Source organism: Microtus ochrogaster, assembly GCF_000317375.1.
Source record: "Microtus ochrogaster isolate Prairie Vole_2 chromosome 6 unlocalized genomic scaffold, MicOch1.0 chr6_random_2, whole genome shotgun sequence".
Lineage (NCBI taxonomy): Eukaryota > Metazoa > Chordata > Mammalia > Rodentia > Cricetidae > Microtus > Microtus ochrogaster.
This window is the reverse complement of record NW_004949095.1, coordinates 9,613,784-9,634,694: the sequence shown is the minus strand read 5'-3', so window position 1 is coordinate 9,634,694 and position 20,911 is coordinate 9,613,784. Positions and strand designations below refer to the sequence as shown.

Genomic DNA, 20,911 nt, shown 5'->3' with positions numbered 1-20,911 from the left:
GCCATTGTTCTTGAGTTCTCAGTAGTCCTCATTGTCCGCTATGTTCAGCAAGTCCGGTTTCATCCCATGCTTTTTCAGACTCAGGCCAGCTGGCCTTGGTGAATTCCCGAAAGAACATCCCCATTGTCTCAGAATGTGGACATTTTTTGAGAAGAAATTCAATCTAAGGACTAAAAAATTTGGAAAAGAGTAAAAATTGAAAGGTAGGATTCCATTTCTATATGGTGATAGAGTTAGGCATGCAGAATAAAAATGAACCTTTCAGACTTGGTTACCAATTTTTCTTGCCTTGTTGTCCCAAGAAAACTTGGGGTATAAGACAACCTAACAAGGCAGTAGAAAGGGTCCCCTTTAGGATTTTGACTGTAGGTAAAGTTCTTGGTGATGTTCCGCAGGAACGCATGCAATAATTGCAGTGCCATTTGTCATCTTCATAACAGTGACTTCATCTCTCCTGTTCTTTTGAATCTGATTTCTAAAGTAATGGTAGAAATGGCTACTGCCTTGGAAAATTTGCCACAGCTTTACCATCTTTCTCATCCTCCTTCTTAGTTTATTTGCCCATAGTTTTCTTTGTTGGGCGGTTATATAAAACCTGAAGTCAATAATTTTCCACTCTGATTTTGTCCGAAGGTTAATAGAAACAGTGATAATTTAGGACTTGAATGTGTGAAAAGTATTTCAGAGTAGAGTATGTGTAGATTAATATATCATATATAAATTTCAGAGAATTGGCTTCATAATCATGGTGTTTATGTTACTCAAAGATAGTCATTTATTTTATTTAAGTATGGAAGGTCTGTAGAATTTCTGAAGTATATACTCATCAAAAATTGTACACAGTTAAATATAGCATGTTCAATTTATAATAGGCAAAATATTACTTGCATTATTTCACTCTAAACAGTACTATATATTTGATGTTAGCCTATTTCACAGATAGAGAAACTGATATTCCATAAGAGTAAATAATTCATTTCAAATTCTACTGATATTGTGAGAAAAACAGAAGGATTATTAGAGTCTGACTGCTGAATCACCACAGTGAATTCTGAAGAGCAGAATGGGCACTGTATCCCCTGAGAAGTAAATTATGGGTCAGGTTCAGAGTCTGGACAGTGGTGAAGCAGAAGCCCATGGAAGGATGATTTCTTCTTCTCATAGTGGAAATGATTGCTGTGTCTTAGACAAGTTCTGCTCTGAGGACTTTCAAGAAAATACCTCATATCAGTTTCTGCTGTGCTAAGAGAGGTTTTAAAAATATATAAATAGCTGCTTTTAAACTGAGCTCCTTTGCACACATTTATATGGTAAGTTATTTGATCCTTCTTAAGATGGGTGATTCCTCAAAAGAGAGAAGTAGCAGTATGACGTTATAAGATGGGTAAAGTAACTATACTTGGCAGCACTAAATTGAGTATTTAAAAATAACCGGTAGAGAAGGTGTTTGTTTATTTGTTTTGTTTGTTTGTTTTTTTCTCTGTATTTTTCACATCATGTATCCTGATCCCATTTACTTACACACACACACACACACACACACACACACACACACACACACACGATTGTAGATTGTAATGGGCTTGCTAAGTACCTTTTTTGTTATTATTTTTTTTTCAAATTTATTTATTTATTGAGGATTTCTGCCTCCTCCCCGCCACCGCCTCCCATTTCCCTCACCCTCCCCCAATCAAGTCCCTCTCCCTCATCAGCTTGAAGAGCCATCAGGGTTCCCTGACCTGTGGGAAGTCCAAGGACCGCCCACCTCCATCCAGGTTTAATAAGTTGAGCATCCAAACTGCCCAGGCCCCCCCAAAGCCAGCACGTACAGTAGGATCAAAAACCCATTGCCATTGTTCTTGAGTTCTCAGTAGTCCTCATTGTCCGCTATGTTCAGCAAGTCCGGTTTTATCCCATGCATTTTCAGACTCAGGCCAGCTGGCCTTGGTGAATTCCCGAAAGAACATCCCCATTGTCTCAGAGTGTGGGTGTAACCCTCATGGTCCTGAGTTCCTTGCTCATGCTCCCCCTCCTTCTGCTCCTGATTTGGACCTTGAGATTTCTGTCCGGTGCTCCAATTTGGGTCTCTGTCTCTGTCTCCTTTCATCGCCTGATGAAGGTTAATATTCAGGAGGATGCCTATATGTTTGTCTTTGGATTCACGTTCTCATTTAGCTTCTCTAGGATTGCGAATTATACGCTCACTGTCCTTTAATTATGGCTAGAAACCAAATATGAGTGAGTACATCCCATGTTCCTCTTTTTGGGTCTGGCTTACCTCACTCAGGATAGTGTTTTCTATTTCCATCCATTTGTACGCAAACTTCAAGAAGTCCTTGTTTTTTACTGCTGAGTAGTACTCTAATATGTATATATTCCATACTTTCTTCATCCATTCTTCTATTGAAGGGCATCTAGGTTGTTTCCAGGTTCTGGCTATTACGAACAATGCTGCTTTGAACATAGTTGTGCATATGCTTTTGTTGTATGATAGGGCCTCTCTTGGGTATATTCCCAAGAGTGGTATTGCTGGGTCCAGGGGTAGGTTGATCCCGAATTTCCTGAGGAACCGCCACACTGCTTTCCAGAGTGGTTGCACAAGTTTGCATTCCCACCAGCAAAGTACCTTTTTTTGAACATTGCACATTACCTTAGCCTGTCTATTCTTATAACAAAATACCTAAGTCTGGGTAATTTTTAGCACCCCAGATGGGCCCTCATGTTTGTAAAAGCATATGTGAAGAGGGAAAGATGACTTAGAACAAGAAAGTTGAGTCAGGATCATCTATTACTTCCTTTTTCAAACAATTTTCTCACAACACTTAGCCTGACATCCACAAGAACTACAGTAATTCTTTTCAAGGACAGTGCTCCACCCACGGAAGTAACCATCATACACTAGGGCCCAGGTTTAAATGTTTTACCATCTCCTACCTATTACCCCCAAATTGGAACGAAACTTTCAGTGTTATGTACTAAAACCCCATCCAAATTATAGCACATTATACTTGAGTCTGTAGTATATATCATTTCAAATTAGATGCAGTTAAAATAGTGATCACAGAAGAGTAGTTGTCCATTCAAGGCCCTATATTGGATGAACTTTAAAAAAAATGGAAAAGTAAAAGTGTTGATTTTATTCTTCCTTATTTTTGACTATTGGTTTATAAATAATGCAGATCAAGAATGCATAGACAAAATTATGCTTGGTATTATGCAGATATACTTTTAAGAAATTTTTGACCAATTTCACTCCTCTGAACCAGACTATTTGGTACCATGTAAACTTAAAATGATGATGTGTGTATAAGCAGTTTCTAGGGAAGATGGATCTACTGATTTTCCCCATAAATATCCTGAAAAATCCAAAGAGTTGTCCTGTGGGCCACTGGGTACTTGTTTGTGCCTGAAGGTGTTCACCCATGGAGGTGTCATTCTGTTCATCTTGTTTCCTGTAGGATACAAGTGCAATGTAAAGAGAAGCCTCCATCAGTAAAACTTGGGAAGTGACCATTTCTGTCTCTGTGCTTATCGGGTTTTCATATTCAGAATGCCACATGCTAAACAAGTGCTCCACCACTGAGATACAAATCCTTAGCTCTGTAATATAATTTTTATATATTAAAATTTGTCCTACCCTTTTCCAGACCTCTTCCAAGTCTTCACTGTGTTTGAAAATTGATTGCCTTGTCAAGTGTCAATTTTTTATGAATGTATTCTCTTTACTTAGGCTATTTAAAACATTGAAGTTCCATGTTTATGCAGCTTCAGTGTTCCATTCCTGTAAGCCATAAGAATGTCCTCTGGACTGCCTTATCAGATGTGCGTTAGCAGATTTGGAACTTATCATTTTGTTTCTTTTCTTTCTCTACATGACATATGATCTAATTACCACCCAGCATGAAGTAGCAGCTGAAGTGAGAAAGGCAGCAAGAGAAGGGCCTGGCTTAATTGGACTGTTCAGCTTCCTGCTCCTTGTGTACTTCTCAGTTACAAGGAGATGGAACCAGCATCATTAAAGCAACTCACATTTTAAACATCCCTTCCCTTTCTGATATGAGGCAAAAAGAGGATTGTTCAATCTTTGAGGAAGCAAGATATTAAACAATACATTTATTTAATTTGCAATTATCAGTCTTTGATGCTTTTCTGAATTGTACAAAGTATTTTCATCCTTAAAGTTATTCAAAGTATGTATCTTGTTTTCTTGACATTTAAATAGAGATAAAACAAACATTACTAGGATTAAAATAAAATCAAGGTAATAATCAGTCTTTTTAAAACTAGGTTCAGAATTTTACACAATTTTGAGCTTTTATTTTCCAAATCTCTGTAAAATGATGGATTGCATTGATAGATTTTCGTATGTTGAACCAGCCCTGCATCTCTGGGATGAAGCCTACTTGATCATAATGCATAATTTTTTGGATGTGTTCTTGGATTTGGTTTGCTAGTATTTTATTGAGAACTTTTGCATCGATGTTCATGAGTGAGATTGGTCTGTAATTCTCTTTCTTGGTTAAGTCTTTGTCTTTGTGTGGTTTTGGTATCAGGGTAACTGTAGCTTCATAAAAGGAGTTTGGCAAAAATAAAAAAAATAAAAAAAATTTAAAAAAAAAGGAGTTTGGCAATGACTCTTCTGATTCTATTTTGTGAAACACCATTAAGGAGTATAGGTATTAGGTCTTCTTGGAAGTTTTGGTAGAATTCTGCATTGAAACCATCTGGTCCTGGGCTTTTTTTTTGGTAGAGAGGTTTCTGATGACAGCTTCTAATTCCTCGCAACTTACAGGTCTATTTAAACTGTTCACCTGATCTTGATTTAATTTTGGTATATGGTACTTATCTTAAAAAAGTGTCCATTTCTTTCACATTTTCCAATTTTGTGGCATACAGGCTTTTGTAGTAAGATCTAATGATTCTCTGAATTTCCTCTGTGTCTGTGGTTATGTCCCCCTTTTCATTTCTGATCTTATTTATTTGCGTGTCTCTGCCGTTTGATTAGTTTGGATAGGGGTTTGTCAATCTTGTTGATTTTCTCCAGGAACTAGCTTTTTGTTTCATTGATTCTTTGGACTGTTTTCTGTGTTTCTATTTTGTTAATTTCAGCCCTCAGTTTGATTATTTCTAGTCTTCTACTCCTCCTAGGTGAGTCTCCTTTTTTTTTTTTCTAGAGCTTTCAGGTGTGCTGTTAAGTCTCTAATCTGTGCTTTCTCCATTTTCTTTATGTGGGCACTTACTGCTATGAACTTTCCTCTTAGCACTGCCTTCATAGTTCTTAAATTCATGTTTTAAAACATAAGCTTCTATATTGTAGGTTATAGGATTCTTATTTGTAGAATGAATGAGTTTTATAGTTAGCCTAGTATATGTCTTTGTGAGGGGAGTTGGGGGGGGGTTATAGTCTTTTAAAGATTGTGGTTCAAGTTTCATTTATCATATTGTACATGATTAAAAAGTATAAAATACATTATTTAACAAATGTAAAGAAATATGTGCTCTATCATTATTTGAAGTACATATCTCTATGGCAGCTCTAGAGTGAGAATATCTGTATCAAATCTGAAAGTACAAGTAGGCATGGTAATCCATACTTTTTTTTTACATTATGTAGTTATTTTAACTTTTAAAGTGGAATAAGAAATTTTAAAAAACATGGTAAGTTGGCAAATTTAAAGCAATAAAATTAATTCTGAAGGAAATTGCTTTGTACTTGAGATATTTAGGAAGGAAAGCTCAAAAAAATGGAAGATTCTAAGGTCATGCAAATGGAACACTAACAATAATCTTTCAAAACTCATGTAAGATGCAGCGCTTCTGAGGCCTGGCTATGGCCTGGTGCCAGTGGGAGAAGGAACACACTATTATAATGCTAGAATAAATGATTCCCAAGACTTCATTTTTCCCTCAGTATACATACCTTAAAACATACTCTGTTTGCAATAGAATTTTCCTCTCTACTTATTTCACTGAAATTGCTTCTATTGGCTTGAATGGATAACCATACACAATATACTTCTAAAAAATAAATCTTAAAAGTCCATCCATTTCCATGTTTTTTGGGGTGGTGTTTGATATATTCTCATCAATATGATGCAAATCTTAATGAAAAGGCACAGGTGAAACAAAAAATAAGTGTACATTCAATTCAAAGCATAGTTTGTAATGATTACTGTGTAGCAATCTTTTTTATTGATTTTTATTGAGCTCTACATTTTTCTCTGCTCTCCTCCCTGCCTCCCCCCTCTCCCCTTCAGTCCTCCCCCAGATCCCCATGCTCCTAGTTTACTTGGAAGATTTTGACTTTTTATACTTCCCATGTAGATTAGATCTATGTAAGTCTCTCTTAGTGTGCTCATAGTTGTCTAGGTTCTCTGGGATTCTGGTTTGTAGACTGGTTTTTGATTTATGTTTAAAAACTACCTATGAGTGGGTACATGTGATAATTGTTTTTCTGTGTCTGGGTTACCTCACTCAAAATAATGTTTTCTAGGTCCATCAATTTTCCTGCAAAATTCAAGATGTCGTTATTTTTTCTGCTGTGTGTAGTACTCCACATACTTATAATTTCAGTACTCTGCAGATGGAGGCAGGAGAATCCAGTTCAGTTAATCTTGACATCATAAATACCTGTCCTAAATACAACCCAAAAGATTAAACAAAGTTTAAAATGTATACATGACCTAGCTGTTGAACTTTTGTTAATTTATCCTTGAAAACACACACACACACACACACACACACACACACACACACACACACACAGAGAGAGAGAGAGAGAGAGAGAGAGGCAGAGACAGACAGACAGACAGACAGAGATGCACAGATGCACAAGTACACATGTGTAGGGGGCTGAAGAGATGCTTATGGTTAAAAAGAGTTGCATTCTGGAGGACCTGACTGAGTTCAGTTCCCAACACTCATGTCTTATGGCTCACAACCAACTGTAACTCCAGTGTAAGAGGTTCTACTGCTTTCTTTTGCCCTATGTGGACACCTTCACACATGTGACATAATTTCATAAAAACACACACACACAAAAACAGAAAAAGTAATAAATTAGAAATCTTTAAAACAAAGCACACACATACAAAAGTGTTCTTTATGAAATCGAAAAATAGGGAATGTTAATTGGCTAATAGAGTATATCTGAGAACAGATGTATTTTCTTCTTTTTAAAAATTGATTCTGTCTTGATAAAGAACAGTGTGTAATTCATATCAGTAAGTGAAAAAATCATGCAGTTTGTCTCTGAAAATATACAAATTTCTTCTTTCAGTCTTCTTATATAAACATACACAGACACCTATACATACACAGACCTGTGTATGGACATGTGAAAGGACAAAATTGGTGGTGGCGCTTAAGTAAAGGAATGAAACTGTGTTAGAAGGAAAGAGAGTTTTGTTCTGTTTTGTTTTCATTTTATTTTATGTGGGCACATATGTATATATACGTGTGTGGGTATTGCATGCCATGGCATGCATGTAGAGTTTAGAGTTTAGTTCCCTCCTACCACCATATAGTACTGGAGACCAAGTTCAGGTCATCAGATTTGGTTACAATAGCCTTTACTTCCTGTCTCTCCCTGATGACTTTTTTTATTTTAGTTTTTTGTTCTTTTGAATGACTAGTTTTTTAGGTATGCTTTTTATATCCTTTAAATTTTAATGTATATGTTATTTTACATAATTGAAAGGAAATTTTTACATGAATAGTCAACTCTGGTTTTTGTTTTCCTGTTTAGGACTCTGCACAGGAGAGTGTAATTACTCGAGATATCCATCGTACATTTCCCGCTCATGATTACTTCAAAGACACTGGAGGAGATGGACAGGAATCTCTCTATAAGATCTGCAAGGTAGGGCTCTGCTCTCATGTTTTCTTATTTGTTGATCAGGGCTTTTTTTTTAAGGGACCTATCATAGAGATTGTTATATTTTTTTAAGGGACCTATCATAGAGATTGTTATATTTTTTAAGGGACCTATCATAGAGATTGTTATATTTTTTTAAGGGACCTATCATAGAGATTGTTATATTTTGTAACTCTCCCGGTGCTTTCTTTGCACTGGGTTCTCTGCTTACCCATATACCACCACATCCTTTATGCTGAGCCTGGAAGGTGACCTTCTTGCTTTCTGTTCTGAAAGAGGCACAACACAATCCCAGTTTGGCTCACCCACTAGCAGGAAAAGAACAGAAGGTTCTTTCAGATGAGATAATGTGAGAATTGCCTCCACTTTTTGATGATAGACAAGCATGAGAACTGGTGTGGGCCGCTTGTTGAGTACTGGCAAGTTCCAAAATCTTTTGTGTGGTTTTTACATTTCATTTTGAAATCTTTCATCTTCCTTGTCATTAGTAGACCTAGAAAAAAAGCTGCTTCATTGTTTGTAGTTGAAGATTCTGTCAGAGGAGAAGATCCAATAACTTACTGATTTCGTAGGTTAAATCAGAAATACAGAGTGAAGCACGGTGGGCCTACGTTCTGTTTTCACCTGCCATTCACATAGAGACTGTCAATGCTGATGATGCAGAGAAAAAAATACCACGTTTGATGACCAGTTTAACCTTTCTAAAGGGTAGCAAAGAGCCAGTAGCTACTCTGAAGTATTTACAAATCCATTTCATTTGGTAGTTGCTGTTGTTTTTTTGTTAGCACTCACAGAAATGTCTGCCTGCATTGAAAACCAAGAGTAGTTGTTAAAGTTTGGATATTGAAATAGCAGTAAAGTATCTCTCAACAAAATGCTTCTTGCATGTGATGCTTTCCCTTTTTCATATTCTTTTCTTTCCTTCCTTCTCTCTTCTTCCTCCTCCTCTTCCTACTTCTTTTTCTTCCCTCTTTCCTTCCTTCTATCCCTTTTCCTTTTCCTCCCTCCTTCCCTCCCTCCCTCCTTGACTTCTCTTTCTCATTTTTCTCCTCTTCTCCATTCCCTTCTCTCTTCTCTAGCTCTCTACCTCTCCTGGTCTAGCTATTTCAGAATATTATATACAGATCAGAAAGAGGGCTGTGGATATGTTTCAGTAGTAGAGTGCCTGTCTAGCGCAAACAGGGCTCTAGCATTGACCTTGAGCACCAAATTAAAACAATATAATAAAGTAAATAAATTAATCTATTTAACATAAGTCTTTCTTTTTGAAACAGAAATATGTAAATAATTCTATTTTTTGTGTAAACTAAGCTCTGCAAAATCTAGTTTAAAAGTCAAATTTTTAAAATTTTAAAATGATCTAGTTTAATAATCATCAAAATGTGATATATTCATTGTATACTAATAAAAAGGTAAAAGTAATTATGACAGTTTTTCTTTACACTTCAAAATTCTGTAAGAAAATTAGCTTCTGGTTCATACAAAAAGTGTAGGAAATTATATAAAGTTTTAAAGTTGATTTAGAAGAATCTAGCTTTTGGCATATGGAGTGGCATTTCCCACTCGCACTTAGTATATTTTCAGCCAGTCATTGGCTTTTCCCTTACTTTTTCTCTGCTTATGCTACTTTTTTTCATATGAATAAAACATATGGATCTATATTCCTTCAGTTCTATCATACTGTTTGGATCCATTGTAGTAAAAATAGTATTTGCTTTATTATATAATATTTAAAAGAGAAATTTCTGATAAATATCTGAACACAAGTACATAGGTTCACTGATGAGCACTTGTAATTTCTTGATATCCTTGTTGTGTTGTTATGATAAATACTCCTGATCCTCTGTAGAATAGTTGTTAGTGCATTTACATATACATTACCTGATAATCTTAGGCTCTCCGTGTATTTTGCCACATAAATCTAAAATGGTAAAGCTCTTCTGAATGAAAAATGTTACAAAATGTGAATCTAAGATACTTACTGAGGAGTAGCATAAACTATATTAAATTTTTGAATATATGGAAGATAAAATAAAATTCAAGGGATCAAAAAAGTTATTCATGAATTTAATCTTATTATATACATAAAATAATTTTTCAGTATGTTTTTGGCATAGGTTGACAGAGATACATCTATGAGAAAATATTGTAGAATCTAAACTTTGTTAGAGTTCTACTGCATACATAGACCACTTAACTTGTGACTGACCTGTATTTAATTTGCTGTTGTTTAGTAGTCTGGGCTTATCAGGAAGCCTTAGTTGGTAGTATAGTATAAACTAGTTTTACATGATTATAGTGTGTGTGTGTATAAAATAGTATTTGCTTAACTGGTGTTGGACTAAGTAATTATTTTTAAGCTTCTTTCTCCTTTTTTCTTGCATGTTAAAAAGTCCTCTATTTACTCTGTGTATGTGGATATGCTGGAGGGTATGTGTGTACATGTGAAGTTCAGGGAATTACTCATAGGAGTCAAATCTCTTTTTCTACCATGTGAGTCCCAGGGATCAAAGATAGGATGTCAGGCTGCTTGGTGGAAGGTACACTTACCTGCCAAACCTGCTTCCTGCCTTGATTTGCATATTGAATCCAATGGAAGTTACAGTCCTTTCATTTTGTAACTCTCATTCATATCTGTATAAGCCATTTGTGTAAACTAAAGGCTACTGGGTGAAATTTTTCTCCTTTCATTTTTTATTCCTAGGATAATATTCAGCAATATGCCTTTGAGTCTTCTTTGTGCATATCTTTCTTAGAACTGAGTAAACATTAATGATTCTTTGTTCTTAATAAGTTACTTTTTTACTAATCTGAAATAGAGTAATTCCACACATCTTTGTAAATCCTTCTTTTTTCTTGTCTTATTCAACTTTTCACCACCTCTAGTTGTTGTAATAGGTGCGGCAGGGCTGCGTCCCCAGCTCCCCGGGCCGCCTGGCTAGCTTATGCCCCGAAATAACAACACACAAACTGTATTCATTTAAACACTGCTTGGCTCTTTAGCTCTAGCCCTTTTCTCGGCTAACTCTCGCACCTAGACTAGCCCATCTCTAATAATCTGCTGTAGCCCACAAGGTGGCTTACCAGGGTGCTTCTAGCCTACGTCTATCCTGGGTCGGAGCTTCATCGCGTGTGCCTCAGAGAGCAGAGCTCTCGCCTCTGCCCGCAAGAGTGGAGCATCGTGTCTCTCTGAGGCGTCTGCTCCCGAGAGGAAAGCTGTCAAGTCTGACCTCACTTCCTCTTCCTCCCGGTATTCTTTTCTCTTTACTCCTCCCACTTGTTTTAACCTATCAGGGCAAGCAGCTTCTTTATTTAATTAACCAATGACCTTCCTCCATCATCTAGTTTAGTGAAAAATTAAATAGCCATGGTTCAAATCCTTGTATTGTCTCTGGATTTAAAAGAAAGAATGATTTTACATACGAGAATCAGAGTTATAGACCTTTTACAAAACAGCAGTGTTCCCTATATAGTTACATGATAGTACTTTCACATTTACATGGTGTTTGTCCACATATTACCTCACTTCTTTGTGATAATTTCTCATCAGTGGATATTTTCCTCGGGTGTAATATGCTTGGCCTTCAAATTGAGCAGACATTACATGTAGTGTAAGCATGTAGTTATCATAAACTTAGGAACCAACTCCAGGTTCAAGAATGTCTTAGTCTGCCTTTGTAGTTGAGAAGTTCTGTGGCCTAATGAACCAAGTACTGGTCTGATTCTTCAGATTGAAGGACACTACTGAACACTTGTTGGTTTTAATGAACTTGTCAATTCCAGTTTCACCTCTTAAATCTTTTTTCAGGGTAGGAAGAAATTGAAATGATTCAAAGCTTCATCTGTTGTCATAAATTCGCTTGGAGAGAGTTTTTTCGAACTCAGAGATTTCTGAAAATGAAAATGTCCCACCACCGCCCACTTTCTTTTCCATTCAGTATCATATTTCCAGAATGCCCTTGAAGGTATACTGACTGTGCTGTTGATCCAGTAGCTATTTTCCAACTACATATGATGTAAATGTGCTTTAAACTGTGAGACAGCTTGGTATCATTTAAGCACCAGGATTTAAGAATCCTGAGTCGGGTTTTGAGCCTTCCATAAAGCAATGACAGGTCTCAGACTGGAAAAGAACAGGTTAAAATTTTCAGAAAAAAACTCTTGAGTTTTTTCCTCAGTAGAGGTGTGGCCTCCCAAAAGACTTTTCTACTTCTGTGATTCTAAATGCTGTTTATATTTTACTCTTTTCAAATATGACTGATAAATACAGAACTTAACAATTAAGCCCTGTGTCAGTTATCTCTCAGTATGTATGCTATTAAGCTTAGTGTCAGGAATTTGCCTTGCTTTCTGTGTGGTGTTTGTACCACTACGTGGAGTTTGCATAGATTGACTTTTAGACATACATCTCTTTGTAAGACCTAAGATCAGTCAGTCATAATAATCAGTTAAAATATTACTTATTTACAACAGTATAGATTGAAGCAACTTTAATTTGTGTATACTGCTTTTTCTAATGTTTTAATGAACACTAATACTTTCTGAAAAAGAGACTACTGGTGTGAATTTAATGAGAAAATTTAATGTATTACAAAGGGATCAATACTCTTGCTTATGTGGGTTATAATTTGGTAATAAAATGTTTTGCAGAAAAACAAATAAATACAACTTCTATTATGTTAAGTACTTTAGATATCAGAACACTATTGGATTTATTTTAAAGGCTAGAGTGCTTCAAGTTTTTTTTATTGAGAAAAGGAAAAAAAAAGTTTCCCCCTCCTCCTAGCCTCCCATTTCCCTCCCCCTCCTCCCACCCTTCTCCCCCTCCCCCCACTTTCAAGTTTTTTTTTATATTAATAATGAAACATCCAGGTTTGAGAAGACAAACAATACCAAATTATGAATGAATAATAATACTATTAGCATTGTCTTCTAGACTTAGAGAAGATATTTATCGTTGAGAATTCATTACTTTTCATTGAGTTAATGATATTTTTAATAGAATTTTTGGATACCTTATTTCTTTTAATTAAATTCTCTTCTTTGGGGTGCCTGAATAAACTTTAATTCAAATAAAAGCATTTATCAAACACATGATAATCTACTTGGTGTAGCTTCATGACTTAAGGTTGTCATTTTGTGACAGACTTCCTAACAGAAGCAAAGGGAGTGAAGCACGATTAATAAAAATTCAGAGAGAGAAATTGGGGTTCAACCTGAAGATTCAAAAAGCAAAACTGTTAGTTAGCCACTGGCTCTTACCTCGACTTCAGTCCGAAATGGCGCTCCTGTCTCCAGAAATCTCAGAATGAGACTGTGTCTGAGAGCTGTCTCCTCCCATTTTATAATCCTTTCTAGGGCTGGGATTAATCATGCACCACCATGATTAAAGGCATGCACCATCCCATTTCTATGGCAACTAGTATGGCTACTGGGATTAAAAGTGTATGTTACCATTACCTGGTCTGTAAGGCTAACCAGTGGGGCTGTTTTACTCTACAATCTTCAGGCAGGCTTTATTTATCAAAATACAATGGAAATGCCATTACAAGGGAGAGAAGATTCATTTTAGATCAGAGGTTTCAATCCTGGTTCTATTTCTATGAGCCTGGGGTGAGGCAGCACATTGTGGCCAAACATGCTTGGTTGAGCACAGCAGCTTGCTTTGTTGCAGATTGGATGGCAAGAAGACAGGTAGCAAGTAGTCAGAATAAAATATAGAATGAGGGCAATGATCTACTTTTGTAATGCTTTACATACTAGGGTTTTCATTGCTACCAACTGTGATCTACTTTTGTAATGCTTTACATACTAGGGTTTTCATTGCTACCAACTCAGAAGTAAGCATTGAATATGTAAGTCTGTGAGGGAACATTCAAACCGCAGTACCACCTTTGTCTCAGAGTCTCATTCTTGAGCTAACCAGATTCGAAGACATAAGAGCCCTTTGGTTTGGAGGGAGGTGCTCTTGAATCAAAATATATCCAAAGAATTTATTTCAGAATATTTTATTGCAGTTGGGTTCACAGCTTGTATCCAAGCTAGATTCAACCACATATCCTCAATAAGCAAATAATGAGTCAAATTATAGTGGCACGTAGAAAAAGGAGATTTGTTAAATGTGGCTACGTTGGAAAGAGGTACAAAGAGATCCAGTGATCCTTCCAAGTCTGTCTTGATGTGAAATTTAAGTAGAAGATCAAGGATGTGAAGGGTATGGACATCTAATTAGTTCTGGCTGAGGTGTTGCCTTACCACTGACCAAAATATCCTTGTCTGGGATTTAGTTTGAAGAAATTTCCGTGTGTGGGGTGGAAGGCATTGTTTCTGTAGTCTGATTGAGAAAGAGATGTCTCCTTAGAATATCTGTGTTTCTTCCAGGTGGGTTATAAATGGTACCTTGGAGGATTCAGAAACCCCTTGAAGAATTAAGCAGACATTTAAATTCTGTGCAGATCACCTCTCTTCCTCTTGAGCTCTGGTGAATATCTTTGAGTTAGGACATAATTTCTAAGATAGATCTAAATATTGGCTGCTGAGGAGTCCTTTGAACCCCTGGGCCTGCTTGCTTTGTTGGCACATCCTTTAAAGTACTTTATTACATGTTTTCAGTAAACCTTAAGGAAGATACTGTATTCTCAAAGAAAATTAACTTTCCTAAGGAAAATGAATTATTTCAAATCTTCTTAATGTTGAGCAACACAAACACACTAGAAATTCGTGAAATCTTGTGGTTTAGAAAGCACTTCTGAACTCTTCTTATTTGATAGCTGTTGTTATTATAGAGAAAACAGAATTTCCTACATTTCACAAATGATATTCAGAGAGTTAAATGAGTCTGAAAATTATATAGTCACTACATGGCCAAGAGTGACATTAACGCAGTTTAAAATTCTGTAGTATTATTTTGATTATATATGTTTAATGAAAAATACTTATGAAATAACTCCCACATGTTAGGGACTATGCCAGGCGCATTTATAAACACCATGTTATGCATGTCATCCTGATATTAGGTTAACTAATCCTCAGGAAGTCTGTGTCTTGGCTCTTGTCACCCAGACAGGACATTAGATATCTAGGCTGTTCTAGCTGACTCTAAAACCCATGTTGTTTATAATCCTGAGTGTTTTCTTAGTTTTGTAGGTACAGTATTTAAACAAGTGAATCTTAGCAGCAGCATCATAAATGAAAGTTGGAAGACTGTAAAATAATACTAAAGTACAAAGAAAAAGTAACCTAGTTGTCTCTGTACATGCAGATGTGTTACTAGAAAACAGTACAGACAAGATTTGTGCATATTGTGTTCACCACTGTACTTGAAGTTACTCAGTCTTCTACACAAGATAATGCTTTAGTTAGTTTTTGTTGTTGTATGACAGCCAAAACATCATTACACCCAGGAATTGTGTAAAAACATCACACAGAAAAATGCGTTTACCTTCAATGATTTCAAGCAGAATTTTATAATCCAAACTCGTATAAAAAATACTTTATTCCATACAAGTTTCACCCCTTTTACAAATGATTGTTGGAAGTACTCGTGGGGGATTGGCACCATATCAATATCATCTTTGGTGCTTAGAGCCTTTAAAGGTTTTAGTAAGACTAGTGATATCTAATAATGATAAAAAAAGAAATAAGTAGTGCTCACACTCTTTGTCCTATATTAGAGTCGATTTTAAGAATGTGGAACCTTTATTTTTTTTCTTGTAAATCAAACAGCAGTTTAATCACTTAAAGGAGGATAAGTTAGTCATATTCAAGTGTATTGACCTTTTTTGAACAAATATTATTTACAGAAACAAGAGACTACTTGCAGGGAAAAATAAAATAAAGACATTGAATAACATGTTCATTATTAATACATATTGTTAATGACCAGCAATCAACAGGTTACATTAAAATTTGAATGAATGTTTTGATAAGGACACTCAGAACATCCTTTAGACAGAAAACAGTTTTTCAAAAAACAGTGTTAGGAAAATTACTTACATATAAATGTAGGTAGACTTTTGAATCTCACCAGTTATACTGATGGACTCCAAATGGACTAAAGAGTTTAAGTATAAGAGTGGTATAGGGCAAACAGGAGCATGCAGACAATAACAATTGATGAAAAAGAGGCCATAAATTTCAAGGAGAGTGGGAAGGAGTGTACAGGAGAACTTTGAGGGAGCAAAGGGAAGGAATAAAAGATGCAGCTAAAATACAATCTCAAAACTAAACAACAGAAACGCTGATAGCTATAAAAATACTAGAAGAAAATTCAGGTAAAATGTTTCAGGATACTGTAATATGTAATGAATTTTTGGAAGTGGCTCTCAAAATTCAGGAAGCAAATGCAAATACAGACAAATAGGATTTTAAAAAAATGTTAAAGTTGCTACAGGACAAAGGAAACGCATAACACAATCAACAGACAATCTACAAATGGGATAAAATTTGTGGTTTGTGTATAATAACAAGCAATTGATATCTAGAATATATAAAGAAATATATATTGAGGAACCAAAACCTCAATAACAAAATAAAACCTTAGGTCATTTCTCGGAAGGAGATATCCAAAATGTTCAGAAGTAAATGGAAAATGCAAAACGTCACTAATCACCAGGTAATTGCAAACTGAAAGAACAAGGAGATGCCATCATACCTGAAGAACAATGGCTAATATAAAACAAAAAACCCTAAGGATAGGAAATGCTGATGAGGATGTGGAGAAAATGTTGATGGAAACCTAAATTAGAATAGCCATTTAAAGTATAGAGGCCACTTATCAAATAAGAAGATAATTACCATATGTTTGGAACCTTTATTTTTAAGTGAAACTTTCAGATTTATAAAGAATAATTTCTCTATGATTATTCTATGTTTAACCATCATCATTAGAGAAACATTTATTAAACTATAAGAAGATATATAACATAATAAAATTATATTATAAAATGCACATATAATAAAATGCACAAATATTTTGGTTACATAACTCAGTGAACGTTTATTAAGTCTATTCACCTTGAGATAAAGATAGGGAACTTTTACCAGCCAGCGCCCAAGAAACCTCTTGTCTAACTCCTTTGATCAATGTCTCCCCGAAAGGCAACCAATATTCTGGACTTTAAAGAATTACTCAAACAACATGAACTTAGATTGTAGTAGTTTGTTACGCTTATCATTGTTTAATGTGTTAACTGTATGAATGTACCATACTATATCATCTATTTTATTATTGGTAGACATTTGAGTTGCTTTCAGTTTCTAGATATTATTAATAATGTTACTGCATACACGTGTATCACAGATGCTTTGATGTGCACACATTTTTGTTAACTATATACCAGGGAGGAAATGTCTGAGTCAAAGAGTTTTCATCTTTTTAAGTTAACTTCATACTCCTGAACATATTTTCAAAGGATTTCTATTCAATTTCAAATGGAGCTATATTTATGTCTAGCATCTGTCTATATTATATCTATATTTAGCACCTATCTATACTTTCTAATCACTGTATGGTTTAACAACAGTTGGTAAATTCTGAACTTAAAGCATTTTTGTGGTAGTGTTGTAGTATCTCATTTCTGTAACTAACTGAATATAAGCATCTTTACACATGCTACTGTCCATTAGGATATCTTTTATCATAACAAAACATTCTGTTTTTTATTTGTTCAACAGTTGAGTTTTCGTTTATAGTTTTGTAAGTGTTTTATATGCTCTGGTTTTGGATTTTTAATAATATATATGTTATTAAGTTTTTTGTGTAACTTATTGTTTTGCTATTTTAATGGAATTTTTATTATCAGATATCACTTTTAAGGTGGTCTAATTTATTATCTTTTATGTTTAGTAATTTTGTTTTTTGTTTTTAAGAAATTATAGATAGCCGGGCGGTGGTGGCGCACGCCTTTAATCCCAGCACTTAGGAGGCAGAGGCAAGCGGATCTATGTGAGTTCGAGACCAGCCTGGTCTACAAGAGCTAGTTCCAGGACAGGCACCAAAGCTACAGAGAAACCCTGCCTCAAAAAAAAAAAAAAAAGAAATTATAGATATATGTGTGTACATTGCATACATTATATAATATAACTTGATTTGAAATATCTGGTTATAGACTCTCACTGAAGAGAAGTCAAGCCAGCTAGTGATAGCACAACCACAATCAAAAGCAGAGGGCAATATATGCATACAGGCCTACTTACTTGATTCCCTTCTCTCAGCTAGATTTTTCCTCTTATACTGCTCATGAACCCCCTTGTTGTTTTCAAGGCAGGCTGTCACTATGAAATCCTGATTTTCCTGGAACTCATTTTATAGATCAGGCTGCCCTCAAACTCACAGAGGTCTGCTTGTCTCTGCCTCCTAAGTTCTGGAATGAAAGATGTAAGTCAATATACCTGGCTGTAAAATACATATTGTATGAATAATATGTAAAAACAAAAAATGACTTAGAGTTCTGAAAAGATACTGTAGAAATCTTAAATGCATTTGCTTCTTACATTAAAGAATGTGATCACCTACAGTTTACTTGTAAAGTAGGTGCAGGTTAATTACTCTCCATTCATATTTCTAGGGAATCCAGCATTCTCATTAAAGAGCCATATTTTCCTGACTGAACTACTGCATCAAGTTTGGGTTCTGTGTACATGCACATGCCTCTGGATCATTGTGGGCCATTGATCTCTGAATAAGTCTTTGTAACCAGTACTTCATAATTACTGTGGTTTTAGTTCCTCTACTAGGAAGTTAATTACCTGATTGTATTAAATCTCCCATTTTACTCTGCTTCACAGTTGATTCTGCTATCTTATTCCTTTGTAGTTCCATGTATTATAATCAATTTATCAGTTTTGAAAACAAACAAACATCATCCAAGATTTTAACTGGGTTCTTGGGATCATGTTGATTCAATAATATATCTTTTAAATATGCGTATGCTTTACAAAGAACCAACCATGAGTTGGTAGGTTTTACACATTATGTATGTTACTTGTTTTTAACTTTATCAATATATGAACGCTGTTTTTTATTTTTAAGTTCAATTTGCATTATCAAAAACATTTTTCAGAGTGATATTTATACCAATAATATTTGTGCATTTCTTACATCTTGTTATTTTTTTACTGTAGACTGTTTTATTAAGCAAATATTTGTAGCACAAATAATAAAAACCCAGAGACAGATATTGGGGTTTGATCTAAAGATGAGAAAAGCAAAGCAGCCAGGCACTGGCCCTTACCTCTACCTCAGACTGAAAATGGGCAATCCTGCCTCCAGGAATCCTCAGAATGAGACTGAGCATAATCTCAAAGCCTACAGATTATTCCTAAATACTTTGGTTTAATTAGGGTTTTTATTGCTGCAATGAAATACCATGACCAAAGCAGTTTGAGGGGGAAATGGTTGATTTGGCTTAAGATTCCACAGTTCACCTTCAAAGGAACTCAAGCAGGGCAGGAATCTGGAGGCAGAAGCTGATGCAGAGGCCTCAGGGAACTGCTGCTTCCTGGCATGCTCATCATGGCCTTTACAGCCTGCTTTCTTTTAAATACCAGGACTGCCAGCTCAGGGGTCGTCCCCACCCACAATGGGCTGTACCTTCCCTTTTCATAAGAAAGTGTCTTACAGCCAGATCTTATGGAGTCATTTTCTCAATTGAGGCTTCCTCCTTTCCATTGATTTTAGCTGTGTCAAGTTGACATAAAGCTAGCCAGCACATTTGTTATATGCATCTTTACAAAGCATATCCTATTTTCCTGAGCGAATCTGTAATTTTTACAGCCATCTCATTTAAGTATATAACTTTTTTTTAAGTATATAACTTTTTGACAAATATCTACATCTGCACAATCACAATATACTACCATGTCCACATTCCAAGCGTTCATGTCATACCAAAGAACTCTTTCTTAACCCATGCCTAACCCCATATTTTTTTTCTGTATCTATATAAGCCTTTTGTATAGAATTTAATATGAATACACTGTTTGGTATATACTATGATACTTTTTTGTTATTTTCATGTAACATGATTCTTTCTCGGGTTTGTCTGTATGCTGAATTTCAGTAGCGATTGATTTTTTTTGTATTTTATAGTAATCATCAATTTTGTTACATAATATATGTTAAAGTACTTTAAGTTTCTACTCTGATGACATGCAATACTTAATAATTGATAATTTTGTCTATTCTTTTGATTTTATTTTTTAATGTTCCTTCTTTATCATTTTAAATAGACTGGTAGATCTTTGGATAAAAAGTAATGGTCTGGATGATGCTATTTTTCTCCATAGTAAATTTTAAATTTTGATAAGAATTTAGAAGTATTTGGGTTGCTTTGATCTTTTTTATTTTTTTATTTTCTGAGGGCTTCATATAGGACTTTAATGTTTATCATGTACTCTACTACTGAGTTATACTCTAGCTCCAATGATTTGACTAATTTTAGACTGTTGTTTCTTGTGTGGAAAATTACAGTCTTTCAAAATATCACCTAAAACCCTGAGTTGCTTCTTGAAACTTTGCTATGCAAATAGTGGGAGACAATGAAGTCTTTGTTATTTCTCAGCATTCTTGTTGTATGGTTTTTTCAACAGTTCTCATTCTTCATGATATATTTATCATTAGTGAAGAAGTGTGAGTGATCAGTATTTTTACACATAATTGGTTAATAGTTTCACATTTTCTAAAGAAGAGAGTTTGTACCGATCCCCTTGTCTGTGGTAGAATAGAGGAGGTACCAGGTTTGCATCTTGATATATCTCATTGTTATTCTTAAAAAATAAATGTGCCCCCCCCACCCGGCGGGCTCACAGAGCAGCAGCAGACTTCTGCGGGTCCCCAGCAGTGCCGGGCGCCGGCTCTAGAGTCCAGCACCCGAGCAAGCGGCTACAGTTTCCCACCAGCGGGAGGGCATGAGCCTTGCTGGCGGTGGCAGCAAGTAACAGACATATAAACATAGAAAATAGCCATAAGTATTTATTAAAAAGGAGAGAAAGAGAAAAAGGGAGAGAGAGAGAGAGAGAGAGAGAGAGAGAGAG

At 35.5% G+C, this 20,911-nt stretch overlaps 1 protein-coding gene across 2 annotated transcripts in view; it reads left to right on the top strand.

Moving 5' to 3' along the window:
• Rabgap1l (RAB GTPase activating protein 1 like) overlaps nt 1-20,911 on the top strand; it is a 657,680-nt gene that overhangs the window by 359,781 nt on the left and 276,988 nt on the right. For both annotated transcript variants that reach the window (XM_005363940.3, XM_013352517.2), the window contains one exon: nt 7,748-7,861. In XM_005363940.3, the coding sequence (XP_005363997.1) occupies nt 7,748-7,861 (114 nt within the window). The remainder of the gene's footprint in view (nt 1-7,747; nt 7,862-20,911) is intronic.